This window comes from Lycium ferocissimum, chromosome 6 (assembly GCF_029784015.1).
Source record: "Lycium ferocissimum isolate CSIRO_LF1 chromosome 6, AGI_CSIRO_Lferr_CH_V1, whole genome shotgun sequence".
NCBI lineage: Eukaryota > Viridiplantae > Streptophyta > Magnoliopsida > Solanales > Solanaceae > Lycium > Lycium ferocissimum.
The window spans coordinates 68391822-68416202 of NC_081347.1; the positions used below are offsets into that span (position 1 = coordinate 68391822).

The 24381-nt window shown below is 34.7% G+C and overlaps 2 protein-coding genes across 2 annotated transcripts; both read right to left on the bottom strand.

Moving 5' to 3' along the window:
- Positions 1-2639: 2639 nt before the first annotated feature.
- Positions 2640-8009, bottom strand: LOC132060183 (O-fucosyltransferase 15). The gene is made up of 10 exons (XM_059453087.1): positions 7562-8009; positions 6977-7066; positions 6799-6898; positions 6648-6709; positions 6398-6486; positions 5409-5529; positions 5184-5327; positions 4727-5061; positions 3759-3999; positions 2640-3116 (listed from the first exon to the last, which is right to left on the bottom strand). Exons 1-10 carry the CDS (start codon positions 7874-7876, stop codon positions 2811-2813), a joined length of 1803 nt encoding a protein of 600 aa, XP_059309070.1. The 5' UTR covers positions 7877-8009; the 3' UTR covers positions 2640-2810.
- A 3298-nt stretch (positions 8010-11307) lies between these two features.
- LOC132060182 (protein STRUBBELIG-RECEPTOR FAMILY 8) lies at positions 11308-17468 on the bottom strand. Its single transcript, XM_059453085.1, has 16 exons — positions 17137-17468; positions 16433-16565; positions 16273-16344; positions 16117-16182; positions 15954-16025; positions 15755-15826; positions 15135-15206; positions 14992-15057; positions 14830-14895; positions 14419-14741; positions 14011-14267; positions 12875-13146; positions 12657-12792; positions 12339-12481; positions 12097-12253; positions 11308-11741 (listed from the first exon to the last, which is right to left on the bottom strand). The coding sequence occupies exons 1-16, from the start codon at positions 17252-17254 to the stop codon at positions 11592-11594; spliced, it is 2175 nt and encodes a 724-aa protein (XP_059309068.1). The 5' UTR covers positions 17255-17468; the 3' UTR covers positions 11308-11591.
- Positions 17469-24381: the final 6913 nt, after the last annotated feature.

Here is a 24381-nt window from a genome sequence, read left to right on the forward strand (position 1 = left end):
ACAAAACTTGCAGCAGAGAGAAAGAAAGACCAAAACAAAACTGAGCCTTTGCATTGCTCCACCTTGCTAATCTTCTCTCATCTATGCATCAAATTAGCTAGTATATTATACGGTTGATTAGTCTATGATAACCACCTAATGATGCAACTCTTTCAGTTTAATTAGTATTTGCAGATTCAGAGATTTTATACTTAATAGAGCTGAGCTTGTAATAAAATCTTAATCTCATACAATGAAACAAATTTTCACATGTCAACTTGTACGTTTCATGTAATTGTCAGGTTTACAGCAAAGAGCTTCTTATCAAACTATTAAAAAGAACAATTAGTTATATATGGAGATTACGAAAGCACAAGACGAAACTAAAGATTATGAATATCATGTTAGTCGGATATGATAAACAAGAAAATTAATTAATTCCAGAGTGCGCTTTGCTGCTCATGGATTCATCCGAATTCGATACTTTTGGCTTTGAACTCTATAAAGATGTTCAGAAAATTCACTAAACAAGTATAGATAATAAATCTCAATCACTCAATGAAATAAAATAAATTGTGATTAAATCCCGAACTTGAACCATAATGTCCTAATAATGATCCGTCCCTGGCAGCGCTTGCATATGTTAGTATATATAGCTCTTAATGCATGGATTCCATGTCCTGAATAGCAAATTGTCAAAAGGGTTTTGCATGCATGGTGGCTTACGTATAAATATGTCAACTAGATCTGGAAGAGAAAGGAAGCACGTATTTCATTCAAAGTATACGAAGAATCCATGCATGCACAGTGCAAAAAACAGTGTGTACATGATGCCTTCCAAGTGATTTCCTTTTGCTTCACAATAGTCAAAAGTAAGGGACCCTACTGTAATCTTAGGGTGTGTTTAGTATGAAGAAAAATGTTTTTTCAGAAAGTAAATGATTTTCTTACATAAAAGTAAATGATTTTCTTACGTATTGTCTTTATTTTTGATATAGTAGTTAAAAATATTATCTCAAGATTTAATCTATTCAAACACTATTGTATTGGGTGGTTTGATAAAAGGGGTGGGGGTGGTGGAGATGACCGTATGGAAATGCTAAATGTTATTTTCACCCACTGCTTTAGAGAAGCTAATTATAAGATATTCAATACTTATCGTGATATTCGCATGAAATTGGGGTGTTCTTCTATTTTGGGTGGTGGAAATTTTAAAAAATTCGATGGACACTATTGAAGGTGAGCAGACATAATTATAAAATGCTATATATATATATATATTTTACTTTTCAGCGTAAACTTTTATTTTCAAAAGTATGCCCAAAGACATAACTAAGTAGAAAGCTAATTATAAGAAAGTCTATGCAAGGAAAAGTTCTTTGGCTTAAAATTTTGTTATGCCTTAACTAAAATTCTACCCCATAAGGCAAGTGGCAACAGCTTTTCGCCTTATATCTTCCTTGCGAAATTTCTTATCGGATCTTCCTTTCCAGAAGCAAAGGGAGGCAAAATTTAAAGACCACCCCCAAAAGAAGGGCAATCCGCGCAAAAAAAGCAAAGGGCCCGCTTCAACTGGATAAGCGACAATTACCTACTTTTAAGAGGACATTTGAAAAATGTAACTTTTTTGTTAGCTAATTTCTTCTTGTAGTCTCGGGAAGGGACTTTGTATAGGCTAATTTCTACCTATAAATTACTTTGTCAGTCTATCTTTAGTAGGCTATAGTGAAGTTTTCCATGTCCCTCCTTTAGTCATTGTAAGTTCATCTTATCAACATAATATGGCTGGGGTCAAGCCAACCTCCCGAGACCTTAGACTTACGACCTAATGATGATGCCTGATTATACAAAGTAAAATGCTAGTCATGAAACTTGTTTCCCTACTTTCACTAGGGAAATCAATTTCCTCATTTTTAAAGAACTTATTTCTTCAGAAAAGATATTTTTCAAAATTTTGACCAACCGAACATGATAAAATTGAAAAATATTGTTCCAACAATATTTTTTCCCTCCAGACCAAACACATCCTTAGTAGTAATTAGTTTTCCAATTCTCTCTTGCTTATTCAATTAATTCTTGGTTAGTTTATTCAATTAATGTTTGGTAAAAGGAAATATGCAAAGGGCAAATTTATAAGAGTAAAATTGATCAATTTTCAATACGTCAAAGTTAGACATATTTCTAGTTAGAAGCATTAAGTTTTATCCGTTATGGTGATCAATACAAGTATAGTTTATACAAGTAATAGTAGTAACAAAAAAGAGAGGAAAGCTGATTTAATTTGTGGGGACCGGTCAAATTATTTGCTTGCACCTCTATAGATAATATCGTAATTCTTCATATTGTAGTTTCACATGGCAACAGAGCATGATTAATATATAAAATTTGAATAGAAAATAACTTTACAAAAATCTCTCGTGTTTTATTGACCAATCGGCTGTGACTTTTTTATTTTTTGTTTACCGATATCTTTGGAAGACCAAAATGTTGAAGACTCAAGAGCATGACAAACTCAATCATTTATTCCTGTCATTTTCTTCTATGTATTTTTTTTTTAAATTTCTTATCAGTTTTAAATTCTCATGGCAATTTTCTATCACATTTTACTAAACATCGTTTTGGATACTTCATCATGTTTGGCAGACAACTCAACAAACTCATTTTAAGAAAATAATCACTTATTAGAAATTAGAAAATAACAAATGTATCATATAATGCTACAGAAAGAGCTTGATTAATTCAAGTTTAAAATGGACATGTTACATATACAATTTCCTGTGATTTTCTTTTTTCCTAAACTCAGTTGGCAATGGACCTAGTTAACTTAAGACCTATGTGTTGCACATGCATTCCTTACACCGTGGATATCTATAAACACTCCTTCCAACAGGTCGTGAAAATACCCGTTTGGTTTGTCTAACTGCCTTCCTCACTCTTTGTTCAAATGTCCTCCAGTCTATTGTGTTGTTCTTGACAAAGATATCAGCGAGTCTACGTTTGTTTGGCCGTATAGTGGCCATTTTGCCCCCACCATAGTACACTCGGAAACCAGAGATCAATGATGAAAATTGGCTTCCCGAGTCTGTCATCGCAAACACATCTGCAGCGGTGCAAACTATGAAGTCCAGTGCTGCTAGCTGCATAAAAGAGTTCATATTAGTACCAGTGGCACGAGTCAAGTTCTCAAATCAAATATATGATGATTATGTTGCTTTCCTCTGCAGAAGCTGGAATATTCAACTGCAAGCTAGCAACAAGTGGCTATATAATCCCTATTATGTTAAGAAGATGAAAAAGCTAAGTTATTCATTGTGGGAACAAATGACAGCCTCACACAAACATCTATTGTTGAAATGGCAAACCAAGGTTTTATATAAGAATACAAGTGTGTTACATTACTCTGCATTATTTCCTTTATGCACCTTAAGTTAAACGATTTCTAAGAGCTTTAAGCTCATTATTTTTATTGCAAGAACTCAAAACAACTTTCCCATATGTGTGAGCAATTTACATATTCAAATTAAAGTATAGCAGTTTGCTCCTTGATAAATTTTAGACCCGTCTGGGGCATCTATCGGCATTCTGTTTGATTCTATTTGCCAATAATTCCCATGAAAGCAAAGTGCTCTCTTTGAGAAACAACTGATCATATTTAGTCAATATCAAGCACATAAAATTTTGTTAATTTTTGCTGTTCTTTGTACAATTTGGTGCTACCTAAACCATTTGCTGGGGATAATAAAGCAAAATCATGTTGAACCAATTAAGCCAGAGTTTACCTGAGATGAGAAATTCTTGAATGGTTCAATCTCGGAAGAGGAAAGTAAGTTTTCCTTCGTGACCAGATTAGGATACAAGGTGGTCAAGGAGGCCAGTCTTGATTTCCCTCCATAGATATGTGCACCCGCCAAGTATATGCGTGTTTGCCGATTAAAACCAAGGGCTGCAAGCATTAGCACCGTTTCTTCAGGCATTAAAGGACACAGTCCTTCAGCCTTTAGAGCTAATGGGGAGGGCAACCTGAACACACATGGTTTTTCAGAATCAATAAGTGAACTGGACAAGTTCTAATAAATTGAATGTTATAACCGCAATAGCATGTCCCTAGAATTAGGTTAGAAAATATTACTTATCATTTTTAAGAAATGCTTCATTAGAATTGTCCCAAAGAGGTAATCCAGAGACCCTCCCCCCTCTTTCGCAACAAGAAGACGTGAACCTGATCTAGATGCTAGAGAGACAATAAGTAGCTTATATTTAGGGTGAGTTTGGAATGGAGGAAACATTTTAATGTGTTCCAATTTTCTCATGTTTGGTTGGTCAAAATTCCTGGAATTATGGGTAAAACGTAAAAGTAGGGAAAACAAGTTCCATAAGTGGCATTCTACACTGATAATCTCCTCCCCACCCTCACCCCACCCCCCATAGTGTTTGCCTAGATTATATATAAATGCTTTTGGAACAATATTTTTTGTTTACTTATCAAACACTAGAAAATAAGTAAGAAAACCACTTATTTTCCATGAAACATTTTCCTTCATACCAAACACACCCTTAGTTCAATGTCTTGCTGTGTGTCTGGTGCAATTTCTGGATAATCAAAGACTCAAGAAACAGTCTAGGACAAGCTAACAAGTTGCACACCCCTCTCCCTCTCCCATTTTTTTTATTTTTTCAAAGTTAGCCTAGCTTTTTGTTTAGACTTATGCAAGTAAAGGAAACGAGCAAGGATTATATATTAACATACTTCTTGGTCCTCTTAAGCTCCACCAGGGCAGGGAAGTGGATTTCACGATATGCTTCCAGTTCATTTCTCTCTTCTTCACCCCCACCATATTCACAGAGGGAATGAGCCACCATATCAATTTCAAACCTCAGATGCAAAGCTAAATATCTAGCAACTTTTGCTCCCCGATTTCGTTCACCCTTCATCATAGACTTTGAGAAGGGGCCCACTAGGTGACGATCCAAGGGCCCCAAGCGTGTAACATTCTGACGCATTCTCCGTATAAGTAATGCTCCAGTTTCTTCTATCTTTGGAACAAATTTCAGAGCATGAAAATTACATCTGCATCGAAGTCTCTATATGAAGTCCCCAAATCAGGAACCAAGGTAGAAATTATGGGAATCAGACTAAATGAGAAGATGGAATGAAAAATTGAGAAATCAACAAGGAACCCTAATATCAAGTTTGGTAGGTTTACCTGCACCTGAAGTGGTAACGGGTCAGATGCCAAGCGATTCCCAAATCCAAGAAAATGGACAACTCTGTTTTTATGTAAAATAGGAAGAATATATTTCTTGTAGAAACCTGGCTTTGCTTCTTTTACAACATCTGCATCTGTCACCTGGATTTATTTCCAGATTGTCAGAAACTAGTTTCTTCACATGATCATATTCAAAACGATTGATTTAGGTGAGAGTCTTACCAAACTGCCAATGGCCTCTAGATCTAATGACTGTAACTCCTGAGGAAGTTCTCTAACTATACGAATATCAGGTTTCAGGTAGTCGATGAAATGCTCCTCCTGGTAGATATCGCCAAACTGGCTAACAAATTATAGATTAAATCTATTAATCTTCAATTTAAGGAAATTAAATCTATTAATCTTCAATTTAAGGAACTAATAAGGTATCAAATGTTTCACATGGGCAAGAAAAGGGAACAAGTTTGAAGGAAGCAAAATTGACAGAAGGCACATAAAACTCTTATTAAAAGTTTTAATTTCTATTTGATGAAGATCATACTAAAAGTTACCGAATGCAACACTTCCAAGATACCACCATAGATTAAAAAAAATTAGAGGGGGCACAGTTAGTTGCAAATGAAAGGATAGCTAAGCAGCAGTTAAAATGCAAATGGAAATTGTTATATATAGCTCAAAGCACATTGGAAAGAGTTTAGAAAAAGAATTATGGCGAATCCATCTTTCCCCTTAAAAATGAGGCCGTATGACGAATTTAGAGTAGATACCAGAAAATAACACTCGGTTGAACATGGAGGTCATACTTGTATCTCTCAAAGTAGATACAACAAAAGGAAACCTAGGCGAACCTTTGGGACAATCATAAAGTCTTGGAGAGCTCATGCAGTGTAGAGAAATCAGGGTTACATCACAAATTCCCAATTATTGAATTAAAGAATTTCAGAATGAAGCCAGTTCAGATTGTTTAACTAGTTATGACAACAAGAAAATGGAAAAGACTTAAACGAAATACTATTCAACAAGTATGGATTTTGAGTCAACAACAAGAATTCACAAGTGTGAAGGTACACAATGATAGATGGAAGATGTTGTGAATCTGTAAACGAAGATTCCATTATTTGACAGTTTTACATAATATTGTGCAATCCTTATTGTAAAATAGGAAAAAGGAAAGAAACAAGTGAAAATGACAATAAGTAGTAAGTTCTCACCTCACGTCTTTCCAAACACTACTGTACAGAAATTTCGGAAGAACCAAGGTAGCATTGAGTAATCTTGCAACAGCGACAATATTGCAGACCTGTTGTGCAAAGGAAAAAAGTGTTAGTTAAGAAAAAGAGACCAAAACTTTCATATAATATTAGTGCTGAGCCTTTGTCTTTTACTTGACAAGCAAAACTAAAGAAATATAACCTGTCATGCTGATGGAAATATAATGTCAAAGCAGAAGACATAACTTACAGCTACTCGCTGTTGATTTATCCCACCATTTGCAGTGACGATAATGTAACCATTTGTTCCCTCTGGAAATAATATTAAGACCCACATAAGAAGCATGTTAACTACGCAAAACGTAAAATGCATGGGGGGAGAGAGAGAGAGAGAGAGAGACCACTAGGTTGCCAGTCACGCTGCTCAGCACAAGGTTTCCAAGAGGAAGCAACAAAATAGGGTTCAGCCCACAAATCTTTCGGCTCGGGTTTCCTCTGTCCCTGCAATGCAGCGACCTCACGTTATCAAGTAAAACCAACTAATAGATCTACTCATTTCCTTTTAAAAACAAAAAGTACCTCAGCTAAGGCATGAGCAGCTTTAGCTAGCAACCGTGCATAGATAGTTTTCTGCGGCTTTTTCCCTTTGCCAAGCCTTACCAGTTCTTCCTACCACATCAAAAATATCATTTACTCCATATGTATCAAAAGTAGTCCAACTCAATGAATCAATTCATACTTCAACAATCAACTAAGCCTCATTAGCAATATGAATCCTCTGTATACATCCCCTCTATTTGCCCCTATTTCATTCCAATACTAAATACTATGACAAATAAATAAGAAAAATAAATTAGAAAAAGAGGCAATAGTAAATACTATGACAAATAAATAAGAAAAATAAATTAGAAGACACTTCATAGTATATCTACTATCTAGTTGCTGAACATCTCAAGATTCATTTTTTTCAACTTCACAGCTTAAATATGTGATCATTTCATATATCCAAAGTCCCATCTTTATCATCCTCGCATTACAAACATCATCTACATATATACATTTTTTATCAAGGATTAAACACATAGTAATCTATTTGCAAGTCTAAATTTCAATATTTATACTTTTTGTAACAATCAATTTAACATAAAGACTGTACAAACATACCCGAATAGATAAAGTGGAAGAATTAGCTTCCAAGAACCTGAAATCAACCTCAGGAGCCCGACCCGAATTCTGGATCCGATTAAGCATCCACCAATTCATTGACACAAAAGCAATCACAAATAAAGCCAACCCGACAATTGCTCTTTCTTGACAAAAGGGTTTCTTTTTCCTCATCCTTTTTGACCCGAACGTGAAACCCAGCAACCCGTTATGCGAGTTGTTTCGGTGACCCGGACTCAGCGGGTCAGCCCGATCGTCGTAGTCGTACGATGATGATTCTGAGAAATTTGAATTTGAATTGCTCCGAGAAGCCATGCCAACTTCTTTATGTTATAAGTTTTCTATTTACTATTTTTAGATACTCTTCAGATTAATTTAGGACAAGGCGAGCGGAAAAAAAGGTTCTTCCATTGCAAAACACATTAATAGATTTATACTTCCCTCCGTTTCAAATTATAATATTTGTGTTCTTTTTTGTTTTGATTTACAAGCCACTTAAAATGAGGGATATTTGACTTTTAAATTAATTGGCTATCTATTCTACTAAAGGTTTTTAAAATAAACCGATTTTGGCTTAAAATAATTAATTCCCTCCGTTTCAAATTATATTTGCGTTCTTTTTTGTTTTGATTTACAAGCCACTTAAATAATATTTGACTTGACTTTATCTATTCTACTAAAGGTAAAATTGGGGCGAAAATAATTAATTGTTGCTTGAATTTCTAATACAATAAATAATTTGAGATAGAGGGATTAATTTGTTTTTTATATTTATATATATATATATATATTATGAATGATAGATTTAGAAGTTTAAACTTAAGTGATGAAGAATTATGATATACATTACGTTTCTGCAACAACTGAAGTAAAATTATACTTTTGAACTTCATATAATGTTTACTTCTGATGACACAATTATTAAAAAGGAAAGATTTTGAAATTCCAAGTAGAAAATTTGTTTTTTCTCAGAGGAGAGGTCGAGGGGGTTATGCGGAAGATGAGCAGGGGGAGAGCGACCGGGCCAGATGAAATACCGGTAGAATTTTGGAAGGATGCGGGTAGGGGACGCTTGGAGTGGCTTACGCGGTTGTTGAATGTTATTTTTAGGACGGCGAAGATGCCCAAGAGTGAACATGGAGCACCATGATCCCGTTGTATAAAAACAAGGGATATCCAGAACTGCAACAACTATAGGAGTATCAAGCTGTTGAGCCATACGATGAAAGTTTGGGAGAGGGTGGTGGAAGCGAGGATGAGGAAGATAGTATCTATTTCAGAGAACCAGTTCGGATTCATGCCGGGGTGTTCGACTACGAAGCCATTCACCTTGCGAGAGGTTGATGGAGCAAAGATAGGGATAAGAAGACCGACTTGCACACGGTGTTTGTTGACCTTGAGAAGGCTTACGACAAAGTCCCAAGAGAAGGGCTGTGGAGATGTCTGGAAGCTAAAGGTGTTCATGTAGCATACATTAGAGTGATTAAGGACATGTATGATGGAGCCAAGACCCGGGTGAGGACGGTTGGAGGTGACTCAGAACACTTCCCGATCACGATGGGCACACTGTGGGTCCGCGCTAGCCCTTTCGTTTGCTTTGGCGGTGGACGCACCGACAAGCCATATTCAAGGAGAGGTACCGTGGTGCATGTTGTTTGTAGATGACATTATGCTTATTGACAAGTCGCGGAGGGGTGTTGACGCGAGACAGGAGGTTTGGCGATAGACTGCGAGTCGAAGGGTTTCAAGTTGAGCAGGACTAAGACAGAGTACTTAGAGTGCAAGTTCGGATGTAAGTCGGGTAGGACGAGGACGTGCGGCGGATACTCGGAGTCATCTCGAAGAAAGAAAGTTTCAAGTACTGGGGTCGATCATCCAATGGGATCGGGTAGATTGACGACGATGTCACACATCGTATTGGAGCGACGGATGGATTAAATGGAAGCTCGCATCTGGGGTGTTGTGCGACAAGAAGGTGCCACCTATACTAAAGGGAAAGTTCTACAAAGCGGTGGTTAGACCGACTATGTTGTATGGGACAGAATGCTGGCCAGTTAAGAAAGCTCATGTCCAGAAGATGAAGGTAGCAGAGATACGAATGCTGAGATGGATATGCGGGCATACCAGGAGAGATAGGATTCGGAATGAAGTGATTCGAGACAGGTGGGTGTGGCCCCTGTGGTGGATAAGATGCGGAAGGGAGGTTGAGATGGTTCGGCCCTGTGCAGCGGAGATGCGTTGATGCGCCAGTGAGGAGGTGTGAGAGGATGGCAGTGGTGGGCACACAAGAGAGGAGAGAGGTAGGCCAAAAGAAGGCACCCGGGAGAGGTGATTCGGCGGGATATGGCGCTACTTCGGGCTTACCGAGAACATGACGGTGATAGGGAGGGGGCGAAGGTCGAGTATCATCGGCAGGGACTGGGGCGGGGGGCCGAGGTTTTCTTTTCCCGTGTTAGGAGTATTATTATCCTCGTTCTGTGTGGGTCTTGTCTATTTTTGTTGTTTTATCATGACTTCCTTGCTCTTGTTATTTCTCATTTTCGTATTGCTTTGATTTGCTTGTCCGTATCTGACTCTTTTCCCTTATTTTCTTTTGAGCCGAGGGTCTTTCCAAAACAGCCTCCCTACCTTCCAAGGTGGGGGTAAGGTCTGTGTACACTTTACCCTCCCCAGACCTCACATTGTGGGATTCAACTGGGTATGTTGTTGTTATTGTTGTTGTTCTCAAGGGAGAGAAAGAGACCAGGTTTGATCAAATTAGTATTCATTTTGAATTTTTCAAATTAGAAATGAGTTTTTCTTAAAACTTGTACTACATATGGGGTCCTATTTACTATTATATGCCTTTGGAAAGTGAAGCAAAAGATTTATTTGTTTATTTCTTTCAATTTTTGTTTTTTGTGGTTGAAAAAAGTGTACCTAGTGCAAGTTGGATGACTTCAATCACAATTACATCAACAAATTTTGTTTTCTAAATGTTATTCGGAAAGACTTACAAAATCTAAACAAGGAGATTCTATGAGAATATAATGAGGAAACTTCCACAGCCACTTCATCCCCTATTTGAGAAAAGTGTGAAGTGCACATGGCACAACCTGGCCTGATGTTTTCTTCTATCATTTTTTTCACCCAATCTGGCGTAATCCATGCTTGTCTTTAAGTTATTAGTTCACTTTATACCCTCCACATGGTCATGCATTTTGCTTTCCAATGCACTCATTTTTTATAATGCGATAGGCTTGTACACATCTCGACTATCGACTATTTCAATATATGTTATTTTCCACCAACATTATTACTTATTTCTGCACGTATTACCTCTCACTAGCATAATTATTAACCGCCTAGCTGATTTTTCATTTACTATGATTTAAACCAATCCCGGTAGTTTTTTTTATGATATTCATCCATCTTCATTAACCGTCCAGCCATATCCTTGGGTGCCTTCCTAATGCACTTGGCATTCTTTACTTTTAGTCAAATGAGAGATTAGAGAAGTGCTTGCAGTTGTAGAGTTTCTACTCTTTTTGTTGAAAAAAAAAAAAATTGACTCGCCAAGACAGACCAATTTATTGACTGGAAAACCAAAAGAAAGATCCAACTGACAGCAATATGTATGAGCCCTTTGTCGTAAATTTGGACTAAATGAAGCAATTTCTAATGAGAAAAAAAAAAATATCAACCACTTAGGTAGTAGCCAGCAGCCAGCCAAATTTTGTGTTAAATACTGTAATATAAAGAAGATAGAATGATAATTTGCTGCAATGTTCTTATTGACAATAATGATCTTGACATATATCCATTATCTCAAGATGGTTGTAAATATACTCTGGAGGACATTGTCAGTGAATTATGTACCTCAAATTAGGATGGAAAGAAGCTTTTTTTTAAACTGGAAAGATGTGAAAAATAATTTACATTTTTAACATGTCTGGTATTGACACCTCCGAGTTTCATGCGCCATAGTTACCCTTGACCTTTGCAGGAGTTACTTACAAAATTGCAAAGGCTGCTTCATTGTGTGTTTCTATTATGGCATGTCAACCGTCTCATGATCCGGAGTCTTGTATGTGAAAGCTGATTCATCACTGGATCGCCTTTTGACAACACTCGCCCTTTGCATTAACCGGACCAGTGCTTGCACAACCTCAGACATTGGGGGTCGAAACTCAGGTTCAGGCTGTACAGGAGATAGTTGACCAGATGTCAAAAGGTTACTACCAAGGAGAAAACAGTCACATTCAAATTATTGCAAGTAAAGTAAATGACTTCAGGTATGTCAATGAGCAAGTATTCATTATGGTTGAGTCCATCAGATCATTCTTCACGAGTTGAGTGAGATTTCGAAGGCACCTCAGACCAAGAAAAGCTTAATTAAAAATCTGGCGAGTTTGGTCCTTGAGTATGTAAATTTGCTATGATTATTGACTTTCACTTCCATCAAAGATAATATGGAAGTCGTTTCATCCGATAAGCTTTGTACAGATTAACAAATATTATGCTCCAAATGAAAGATCATGCAAGTAAAAGCTCACCTGAACACAGAGCGCAATAATATCAGCAAAACGGGACAAAGACTTTGCAGGATACATGCCATTTAGTGAAGGATCAACCATTTTTGATAAGGCATCTATATCATGGAGTTGAGGTGTAGCCCATCTCACAAGTGACTGTTCCGATCTCACCCTTGAACTGTATGATTTATTAACAAGAATCAAGTCATTAAAAGAATTCAATAGTGTAAGTTGACTAGCAATGTATACAAGATCAAGTTTACCTATCAAGTGGCTTCCTTCCTGTCAGCAGCTCCAACATTACCACACCAAAACTGTATACATCACTTTTTACAGTGTATATTCCAGATAAAGCAAATTCAGGAGCGCTATAACCGAATGAACCAATCATCTGTGTGGAAGACACCTGTCAAAATTAAGAGATAATTACAATTTTAGGCAATGCTCATAGCAGAATCAGTTAGTTAAACTGATTGACATCTTCTGATAAACATTATAAGCACCATGTACCACCCAATATTATTAACACCCCTGTTAAAACGACAACAAAGACGTAGATTAAATCTGATGTACTAACTCACCTGCCGTTCTGTGTTTGGATTCAAAGCTGCTAACCCACAATCTGATAAATGGGGATTGAGCTCTTCATCAAGTAAAATATTTGCGGATTTGAAGTTTCTATGTACAACAGAAGGGAGACAGACTTCATGCAAGTACCTGAAAAGACAAGGTTCAAATTTTAAGCTAACCCAACAAGAAAAGGGCAAGAAAGGTAAAATACTATACAGCTATAACGTACTCTAAAGCTCGAGCAGTGCCAAGTGCTACTCTAACCCGGGCATTCCAAGTAAGCAATTCGCTCCTCTCATCAGCAAAGTGCAGCATATCATGCAAGCTACCATTTGCGACATGGTCATAAACCAGAAGACGCTGCCCATGCTCAGCACAATATCCAATCAACTGAACAATGTTTGGGTGTCTCAGCCTTGACATATTTGAGACAGCTTCGAGAAAGTTATCTTCCTCCTGCAGCGACAGTGCTGCACTGTCGATCTTTTTGATGGCCATTATCTGGTATAAAGTATAGACAGATGTTAGTTCATAAGACTAATTGACATTTTCAGTTGGCACCTTATATAGAAACTACAAGAATGAAAAAACTAAAAGTTTCCTCATCAAAAATGTTGTTGACACGTGAAATTCTTAAATCATTTATTTGAACAGTTGACATCAAGTTGGGAGCAGAGAAATAGTCAACCCAGTTGGTTCATTCAAAAAGAAATAGCCAGCAGCACATCCTATAATAAACCACAAAGTAGAAGATATATAATGTCAATCTCTGAAACTTCTAAGTTTTGCTTAGGACTACATCATGTAACCGAAAGACAAGGTTATACTCCCCTTCAGTTAATTCAGGCTGAGGAGAGAAGTGAGATGACCATCAAAGTGACCATAATATTAGACCCATCAAACATACTCAGCTTTAGTAACACATAGATCAAGTATTTACCCTTGTAAAGTTTGTCCGAAGACGAATATTGTGAAAGAATAAGGGTTCAACCATAACTTAAAAGGCAATGGATGTAGTAAGCCAAGATCTTTATATGCTACTTTGGATGCCTCAATTACCTGAGGTGGGACATTACGTAATGCAACACTCTTCGCACGTGTAACGGCTTGATACCATGTTAAAGCATCTTAGCAACCCCCAAAAACCTTTAGGGTGATAGGTGGAGCGGCCAACATCTTTATATACCCCTTTTGATGTCCTTATGTAATCAATGAACATTATACAACTCACAAGTATGTGATTCCCCAAAAGCATCAAAACGAAATATGTCCTCGGGTGACAGACTATATTTATTCAATATTGTTCAGCTTTAAATAGTTTTGAATGCACATCATGGAAGCAGGAATGTTAAGATCTGAAATTACCTTCCCATTAGGAAACTCTGCCTTATAAACACGCCCAAGAGATCCTTCACCAATGAGATTTTCTTGACTGAAGCTGTTTGTTGCTGTTTGCAATGCAGCAACAGTATAAGAAGATGCAGTTATCGGAGATTTCACTCTCCTTACAGATCCATTCTTCCCTTGTATCATTTCAACTGTCACCTTTTCTGTAGGTGGAGGCTTCAAGTCAGCTACAGCCGCCGCAGGCTTTGCCCTTTGCTCGTGTACCTCCGTATTCACTAAGATTAAGCAAAATACATGAGAAATGAACAAAGTTTGTTCCAATTTCCAAATGAAGATGGCACATCACAACACAACTGTTAGTCAGCTGAGGGTATTAGCACCAATCACAATATTGAGCCAGGAAGGAAAAAAGTTAAGAGAACACACCTTTATCTGTGATAACTGGACGACTTCCTGTAGAGGGTCTTGTAGCAATTTCCTTGCCCTTTCCCCTCCAGAAGCAAAATACAAGTGCTGCCAGAGCAAAAAGAATTGCAAGAGAAGATCCAAGAGCTATGCCAACGATAGCTACAGTAGTCAATCCCTTCTTTTTATCACCATCTTCTGAAGATGGTTGGCCATCAGAACCTGGTCTTGTACGTGAATTAGGAGGAGAGTGGTTGCGGTTGTTGCGAGATCTTCCACGAGGTGGTGGAGTGTACGGTGGTGGGGGTGGAGCTGGACCATTTGCAAAAGAATTTCCATCATATCTGTCATGTTAGGTGTTATGTTACATTCCTTGAAACTGTAACATTCTAAACCATGTAAAAAAACTATATAGGATGTGAAATCACTTACATGAAGTTAGGGATAGATAGGAGCTCATTCGGGATCCATCCATTAAAATTATTCTTTGCAACATTTCTGCAGAAAGGTTTTGTTTTGACCATAAAAACTCTACTGACATTGAAGCAAACTAGCTAAGCCCATTAATTTAAGAAAAAAAGTATTGAAACTTACAAATTAGTCAAAGGTAGACCAACCAGGATATTGAGACTGCCACTTAGCTGATTGTTCTGCAGATGGCTGCCACAATTGCCAATGTTATGGTAACTCAAACAACGGAACAATAAATCCTATCAGTAGAAAGTTATCATACTTACAGTGTGGAAAGATTTGTCAACATACTGAATGAAGGAGGGAGATCTCCAGAGAAATTATTCGATGACAGATCCCTACAGTAGCAGCAAATAAGTGAAAAATTAAAACTAGTGAAACAGATGTTCTGAAGCCATGAGCAATCAATATAGCCAGAAAGCTCTTCTTAGCAGGAATACTGAGCTCTAATGTAAGTTTAACAGTTTCTTATATGGGATTCTGAAAGATCTAATAAATGAAAACAAAAAGCAACTGAACGTTCCAAGAGGAGCAGGGCACCTACCCTAATACAATCAAAACGATTTTTCACATAAAAAGGGTATGAAGGAAAATAAAAGGTTGGACTTTACAAGCCTCCAGACTTCTGTTCATTAAAATTAAGCAGATTAGATCCTAGATTTGTTTTGAGAAAATATTCGGAAGCACTCATGTCTGTCAATTGCAGGCACGTCAAAACAGATGAAGTTGGACTGAAGTAGGAAAAGAAGCACTTCAAGTGTGGCAATGAATGAACTCTTTTAGAAAGTATTCAGAAAAAAAAAGGGGGAAAAAAAAAGAGAGAAGAACAGAAAAGAAGAATCTACCAGAAGGGATCAATTAAGTTAAGATTAAGTAGAACACTTACAAGGCTCCCAGATCGGAGTGGTTGGTGAACACATCTCCAATTGTTTGCGAGAGTGAATTATGGCTAAGATTCCTAAAAATGAATCATAGGGTTAGCTACTTTGAAACAGTTGCCTGAAATGATTAATGAAAGAATAAAGAAAAGACCAAGCAAATGCTATTTTTGTTTTGGAAAGTGCCAAGTGAGTGTGGCCACTCACAGATAGTTAAGTGTAAACATGCCAGCAATGGAATAAGGGATGTTGCCATTTATATTGTTGTTTGCAAGATTCCTGCATTGACAATGATTATATTGCGAGTGAGACAATCATAAACAGAAAAGTTTTCAAACACACCAAACACTTCATAAGGAGCAAACATTACAGGCTGGTAAGATTGGGTGGAAGCTGATATGGAATTGAATCATGAATGTTGTTGCCGCTCATATCCCTAAAGACAAGAAAGTGCAGACGTTTAATTTTATTGTGACCGTAGGTCCTCTAAGTTACCCTTGACCACTTAAAAAGAAAAAGCTCTTACAAGTTCTTCAGTGAGGTAAGACCATTGAGCATGTATCCCAACGTTCCATTTAGTCCCAAATCAGGAATTCGACTGTTTCAGCAAGAACTAAACATTATATCAATCAAGTCATAACTAAATGTATAGTGATGCACACAAGATTAATGGTATGCAAACTTACATTGAAACAACAGAACTGGCCTGACAAGTGATTCCTTTCCAAGACTCACCACAGGGATCACCACCATTTGACTTCCAATTAGCGAGTTGCGAAGGATTATTCAGTGAACCATACAAGACCTGAAGAGCTTGCACTGCAAATTACAAGAGTCAGGCAACGACACAACCAGAACATCTCTTCAACAAGAAAAACAAGACTCAATATTTATCTAGTAAAACCTCAATCTTTACCAAGAATTGACTCTTAAACTAGTTAAAAAGAAGAGAAACACCCAGAAAGGGCAAGAAAACATATTACCCAATTATCAAATCATGCATTCATTTAACAGTCTTAGCATTCCAATACTAAAGACTCAATCTTTGACTTGCTTTGAATCAGAAACCAAACAAAAAGGGGGGAAAAAAGAACCCCAGAAAAAAGGCAAGCAAATACATTACCACATTAACCAAATCAGGCATTCAAACATCAAACAATCAGAAGAATAATGTTCTTATATCACTACACTCAAGAGTGATAAAAACAAACAAAAAAGCTTCCTCCTTTAACACATTCAACAAAACAGAAAAACACCCAACACTGAAAATCAAACACTAAGCTCAAAATCACTAATCAAGCTCTAATAACAGATCCAAGATTTTAAACCAGTGAGACCCTTACATTACCAATATAGATTCAACACAAGCAAAGTGAAAAAAAAAACTCACAATCATTAGGATCAGTGTTCCCTTCCACAACAAGCCATGAGTTAAAAAACACTGCCAAGATCACCACCACTAGCAAATGGGAAAAAAGGGTGTCATTCTTACAGCTATTTCTATTCATTTCTGCCTTGTTCTTGTTAACTGAATGTTACAAGAATTAAAGGGGTTGTGCAGAAACAAAGCTAAGAAGAAGAAAAGGCATGGTAATAGAGAGACATGGAAATGACAAGGTAATATCGCCAGTAATGGTAGATGTCACCATTGTTAAAAGAGCTCTCTCATTCCAAGCTTTCCTAGTAATGAAGAGAGAGAGAAAAGTCTCCCACTGGCAGTGTGTATCTATACGTGTCGGCGAAAATTGATTTCTTTTATTTTAGAAAAAAAAATACTATTCTACTCCTTCCATTCAGTTTTGATTGTCCATTATAAACTTTATATAATGCACGGTCCCGACAAATAATAAATAAAGTATATAATTTACTATAATACTCATATTAATTGATGTATATTTGTATTGGACTTGAAAAATAATTTAAAATTAGTAATTAATGTTATGGGTAAAATAAGAAAAAAGAAATTATCTTTTTTTCGATATGTTAAAAGTAACAAGTAAAAGTGAAAATTTATTTTTAAAATATCGAACAAGTAAAAGTGAATAAAGGGAATAGTAGCTTTAATTAAATTTGCTTAATTAGAGAACTCCGTTTAATTGAGTATCTTAAATTATAACTGGTCTCAAACTCCAAACCAAATGATCCGTATGCCTCATTACAATTTAAATATATAAAGTAATACAACAACAACATACCGGTGAAAATATAAAAAGTAATAGTATTAATTAATAATTATATTTTTATGTTATTTCTACAGATCTTTTATATTACTTAATACTAAATTTTTAAAAAATATATAACTAAGATAACATTTACACGAACTATAACAAAATCTCCAAATGAGTGTAAAAATTGAAAATTGCAATAGGTTAACAAACATATGAAATGCAATTAATGGGGCGAGTTCATACGGCCGACCAAAATATTTTATTATTAGGGTATTATATATATTTATTATGTCTCAATTTATATGGCACCGTTTGACTTGGCAAAAAATTTAAGGAATAAAAGAAGACTTTTAAAATTTGTAGTAAAAAACAAACCTTATATATTTGTGTGCCTATAAATCATTTTATTAAAGGAAAAAGAGAAATTTTAAAATTAAATTATTTTTAATTATAAAAATGACGGAAGGAGTAGTACCTTTTTATATTTAAATTTTGTTATAAAAGTTAGATAGTACAATATTTGTTATGTACTACAATTTATACGAAAAGCTACTAGTGTTATAACCAGGGGTGGATTTAGCATATATTATGGGGGTTTTGAACCCCCATGTATTTATGCGGATCTTATATTTGTATTGAAAAATTCAATAAATATATAAGAAATACGATATGGGAATCCATTAATAAAGTGTGTTGTTAGTTCGGTGGTAAAGAAGGAACTCTTAAATATTTGTTTCTTTTGGTCAAGTGTTCGAATCCTTGGTCACCTTTAGGTTTTTATTTTGTCTCTTTATATTTTTTAATTTGAAATGAATTGGAACCCACAAGCATCAAATCCTAGATCCGCCTCTAGTTATAACTTGCCTTTGCATGATTTGTGATATTTAAGAAATTAATGTTTGAAATTTTACACATTCATTCTTATTTACTATTTTTAGTACTTTTCACTTCTTTGGACTTTAACGCATGAAGGGAGTAATTTGTTGTCAGTACTTTTTCACGCCTATATTTTAATTTTTTCATGATGGAGAAGATCTCTTATTAAAAAATTGTACTGGAAAGTTTGGTATGAAATAGGCAGTCAACCGGCAAGCAACATCTTCGCAAGGGAGAATGGATATTGCTTTAAAGGGAAGATGTTTCTAGTGGACGATAATACCCCTTTGCTAGAGCCTATTTGCTACTATGCCATTTCATTACCGACGTAGGATTTGGTAATACCCATCTCCCAATTATGACCTTTTACTGGGCAGGAAATTAAAAAAAAAAAAAAATAAGATTTGAAACTTGTGATCTAAAATAATTCATAGATATTTGTGTTACTGTAAATTATTTCATTAAGAATAAAAGGGGAAGTTTTCAGTTAAATTATTTTAAATTTAGAAATAAATCAATTTTTTTTAGAACAAACTAAAAAGAAAAGTATATCAAATTAATTGAAACAGAAAGAATAATAAATAACGGGGTATGAATGGGTGGGCATGTAGAATTAGAGCCCGTTTGGATTGGCTTATAAGTTATTAAACCAACTTATAAACAATTTTAACTTATTTGGGTGTTTAAGAAAAAATAAAACGAACTTTAAATTAAGTTAAAAAGTGCTTAAGAAATTTGGCTTAGCTTATAAGTTTTTAAAAATAGCTTATAGTCGCTTTTTTTTTTTGAATGTTTAATTTGTGATCGGAACATAAGTTGTTTTAAAATTATGACGCTTTTTTAAATGTAAAACAGAAATAAGCTAAAACTAGAAGTTGTTCAACCCTTTTTTTTATTTTTTGGCTTAAAAGCCATTTTTAGTTTTAAATAACTTTACCTTTTTATCCCTTATATTTTATGTTAATTTCAATATTACGCTACTTCTAAAAATTAACTTTAAGACTTTTATCCAAATACATAACTATTTATTCATAAAATAACTTTTAACACTTAAAAAGTATTTTAAGCATTTATATTTAAACGCCACTTTTTTTCATCTAATCCAAACGGGCTCTAAGACTGAACTATCTTTCAGGAAGCTTTATTGAAACTTTGAAAGGGACTAATTTGTAGGGATGTGAATTTGGAGGGGGCATCTTTTTGTCATTAACACTAACTTTTCCTGTTCTAATTTCCACATGTTTGAGTTTGACTTCCTTTGTTGGAAAGCAAATTCTGGTCCATCAAATCAATCCGAATAAATAAACAAATAATAATTCATCCAAAAAGCATGGGAAAACACTTATATAATCAAAGTTTTTCCGTCAAATAAAAGAATTTCTTAATCCAAAATTTTTAAAGAATTTGGTGTCACAACAAAGAAAAAAGTGATTTTCTTTATATTACTACCTACACATGGCTTTGGTGATTAATAGAGAATTGAAGGGAAACACATTAAAATCCATGAAATAGAGTTGTTGAAGATTCTTAGAGTCGGAATTTTACAAGTGTTCCTCAAGTCATGTAAAAAAGATTGTAACTTTTGAACGGACAAGTATTAGCATTTTGGGTAATCTATTCATGAAGAATACTAGTGTTTGATAAGAAATATATATGTCTTTCAGATGCCAATAGTACTTGTGTGATTATGAATTCGCCTAATTATGTAATTTAAATAATTAAATAAAAAAGTAGTAACAAACTTGAAGTGTTGATGCTGATAATATTAGGAATTAAAAATATATACTTGAGTAATTTATGTATCTAACTTATAGTGCTAGATTTTAGATTAGAGAAGACAGTAGTAGATAGTCGTTATGCTCTAGCTATTCAGGTCCAAGTACTTGATTCGGCATAATTACTAGCTAGTCTACTTTTACGATAGTATCATTGCAATATCTTTTCTCTATCTATGTAAGTTTCATTTGGAACTTCTTTTGGTTTTTGACCCGGTGTCGGGTTTCAATTTTGTGACTGATTAATTCAGATAACTTTCACCTTTTTTAGGTAAAGCGTTTTCCAAGTACTGATCCTTAACTCTGAATATTTAACACATAAGTGTTGAGTTCTCCAAAACCACTAACCGACAAAATATTAAGATTATATATAAAAGAAATGATGTCGAAATAATTAACCCCAAAAGTGAATTTTACCTTATGAGGGAGGATTGTCTAAGTCCATATAAGGAGTCCACTCATCTCTTAAACCACCGATGTGGATATTTAACATATATAGAGTATATCATTCAGCTAAATCGATTAAGGAGCCGTTTGGACATGGTTTGAAATCATGAGATGAAACTATGATTTGAAACCATGTTTAGACATGCAATTTGGATTTCTTAAGTTGTATATTTTCTTACAGACATAAAAATCTCACAAGTTGTGAAAACTATCAAAATATTATCAATTCTTATACAATCTTACCAAATAAGTAAGTCATAGTTCATAATAAAATTAATAAGCTACTAGAAGGCCTTTCTAAAACAGAACATCAATTGATCAAACTTTAGTTCAATAAACAAGAAAATTTAGCATGAATAGTAATGTAACTACTCTTTAATATAAGGGAAAAGGGTCAAAATACCCTGGTAAATGGTTGAAAAAAGGGTTAAAAATATCTACCAACTTATTTTGGGTCAAAATATACCCTCTCGTCCTTAAAATATTTAAATTTTTGAAATCATGGTTTGAAGGAAATTATCCCCAAAATAACCCAAAATTATTTTTAATTTCGTCTCATCATTTAAACCCGAAACGCCTACTAACTAAATAATAACTTTTTTTACGACTTGAAGTTTCGTCTTTATTCCCTGATGGACTTAAATTTAAAACCTACATATATAAGGGAATAAAGGATCTTTTGTTATTATTTAATGTGAATTTTAAATGGAGCGGGTTTAAAAATATTTAATTATTTTGGGGGTCCTAATTTATTTGTTTAAGTTAATATTTTTTTGTTTTTTAAGGATAGGAGAAAAGCTATTTTTGACCCAAAAATAAGTTCTTTGGTATTTATTTTTTAGCTTTTTTCAAAGTAGAGGGGTCCGGATTTTCGCCCTTTCGCTTAATATAATTCCCTCCAGATTTTTTCCATAAAGGTTGGTAAATGATTGGTGGGAGTAATTGTTAGAAATATCTACCAACTTAAATTACGTATTTGTTTACAAAATATAAACTATGGATAAATTTTATATTTAAATTTTGATAATCTTGGTTTTAAACCCCAAATACATTTTTATAAATGTCAGATTGATTTTAAATAATTTCATCAAAATGAAACGTATTAAAAGGAAAATGAAAGTAATTATTGAAATATACTTATTTGAAATTTAATTATTATTAACGTAATTAACATAAAAAAGGGAAGATTGGAATATTTTTTTACGACTTCGAAACGTTTCGTCTTTGACTGTTGTTTGATGGACTTAATAGCTTTCTTCGTGGAGAAACATATATACAAGACAACTCTCCTTTTATATTTACATTTACATAAGTAGAAGAAGACAGAAACCTTTTTGTTGACTTGAAATTAGAGGCAGCATCACAAATTAGATACCATTCTAAGACCACATATAAAGCAATGTCCATCTCGTGAGTCTTTTTAGATTCCATCTTTTAATAATAAGCTCTGCGTTTATATCTTTTTGTTCACGAGATAAAAAGACTGTTCTCATTCATGTTTAAGTTTTTCGTGTTTCTCAGCAGAAACAAAAAAAAAAAAAAAAGAGAATCAATTGACCTTTATGGTGAATTTAAAATTATATTTTGTTGTAATTTTTTTTTTGGAGGTTTTCGGATTCACATAAAAAAAGATGTTAAATAGAAAAAACTAAGAAGCCAACAATAAAGAATCTACCTAATTGTTGGATGTTGTTTATTATTGGAGAAGTCTAAGAGCCCGTTTGGATTAGCTAGAAGAAAAGTGGCTTTTAAACCTAAAGTTAAAAGATTTTTAAGTGTTGAAAGTTATTTTATAAATAAGCGAAGCATGTGTTTGGATAAAAGTGCTGAAAACATTTTTAGAAGTAAGGGTAATATTGGAATTAACAGAAAATATAAGGGATAAAAGGATAAAGTTATTGGTCAGACCAAAATGACTTTTAAGCTAAAAAAAAAAATGGGGTTGAGCAACTTCTTGATTTTGACTTATTTTAAGCACTTTTAACTTAATTTAAGTTATTTTCTATTTTTATCAAGCACCCACATAAGTTAAAATTAGCTTATAAGCTGGGTTTGACCAACTTATAAGCCAATCCAAACGGGCTCTAAGAGTAATACAGTAGTTGATTTAGTAGAATATTTAGTTTCTTAATTTTAATAAGAGTCTAATATTGTATGATGAGTCTACTATTTTATATATGTGTGATGATTAATAAAATTTATATGAGACAGTTTTCCATTTATATTTTCTACTCTAAATTTATACATACCACAGTTTTTCATTCATATTCTATATGATTTTGTTGCTTGTATCTCTCTCCAAATCACAAGACTAATAACATACTCCATTTTTCTTTTCGATTCAAATTGTAACTAGTCATACAAAATCATTTCTTCGTTGTTATTACTCTGGTTCTTTTTATAGATATTGTTATCGTCGTTATTGTTTTGTCGTTATCATTTTCCCAGCTGTTAGGCAGTAAATAAGAATCTATCTGCAAGTTGAATAACTCACCTGAAAGCCTCTGGCCAAGTATGACCGTTATCTAGGGGACATTAAATAGAAAGAGCACTGAAATATTTAGTGGTTGGGTTCACAATAATAACATGTCGTACCAATATGTCATTCTATCGAACTTCAATTAACCAACCGGGAGGGTAGACACCGTACATTTCGAAATTTTGTAGAAATCTACATACGAGTCCAACTCATCTTGTAACTCTAAGGTCCGATAGGGTTTTTTTTAAGGTTATTCTACCTTAAACCTTAGCTCATGCCTATATAAAGGGACACATTTTCTTCAAGAGGCATCTCGAATATATATTCCATAAACTCATGGATATTCACAAAGAGATCAAGACAGATCTCGAAAATCCCATAAACTTCCCGGGATATTTACAAAGAAATCAATATGTGGCCGGATATTTCTTGACTATCAAATACTTCAAGAAGATGCATAATATCCTTTAATGGAGTCCAAATACACCCCAAAAAATTCCACATCCAAATCATCATATATAGGTTCGAGAAATACGCTACTAACGGCTCTTGAATCACGGAGAAATTTAGAGAGAAGAATCAAGGGATAAACAGATTTATTTTCACACAAATATTCATCAATACAATCTCTTTATATTTGTGGTTGCATTTATTTTTCACATATTGAAATTTTTTTTGCAAACAAATTAATAAACTGCAGTAACAAAATAAATAAAGGAGTGAGTTCATCTATCAAGATTGTGAGTACAAATCTGTGTATTCCCTTGATTCTTCTCTCATCGATTTTCTCCGTGATTCGAGGGTCGCTAGTGGCGTGTTTCTCGAACGTATGATGATTTGGACCTCCTTGTGATGTATTTGATCGCCAAGAACGCCGGACATGGTTTTGA

Bases quoted from the DNA above. Each gene is read 5' to 3' on its own strand.
- LOC132060182 (XM_059453085.1), bottom strand. From the start codon at position 17,254: ATGAATAGAAATAGCTGTAAGAATGACACCCTTTTTTCCCATTTGCTA. The intron at 16,026-16,116 runs GTAATGTTTGCT...TTGTCAATGCAG, and splicing joins CCACCCAATCTTACCAGCCT to GAATCTTGCAAACAACAATA. The intron at 12,793-12,874 runs GTACGTTATAGC...TTGTCTTTTCAG, and splicing joins GGCACTGCTCGAGCTTTAGA to GTACTTGCATGAAGTCTGTC.
- LOC132060183 (XM_059453087.1), bottom strand. From the start codon at position 7,876: ATGGCTTCTCGGAGCAATTCAAATTCAAATTTCTCAGAATCATCATCG. The intron at 6,487-6,647 runs GTAAGTTATGTC...TTTGCACAACAG, and splicing joins TAAATCAACAGCGAGTAGCT to GTCTGCAATATTGTCGCTGT. The intron at 5,530-6,397 runs GTGAGAACTTAC...ATAATTTGTTAG, and splicing joins AGTGTTTGGAAAGACGTGAG to CCAGTTTGGCGATATCTACC.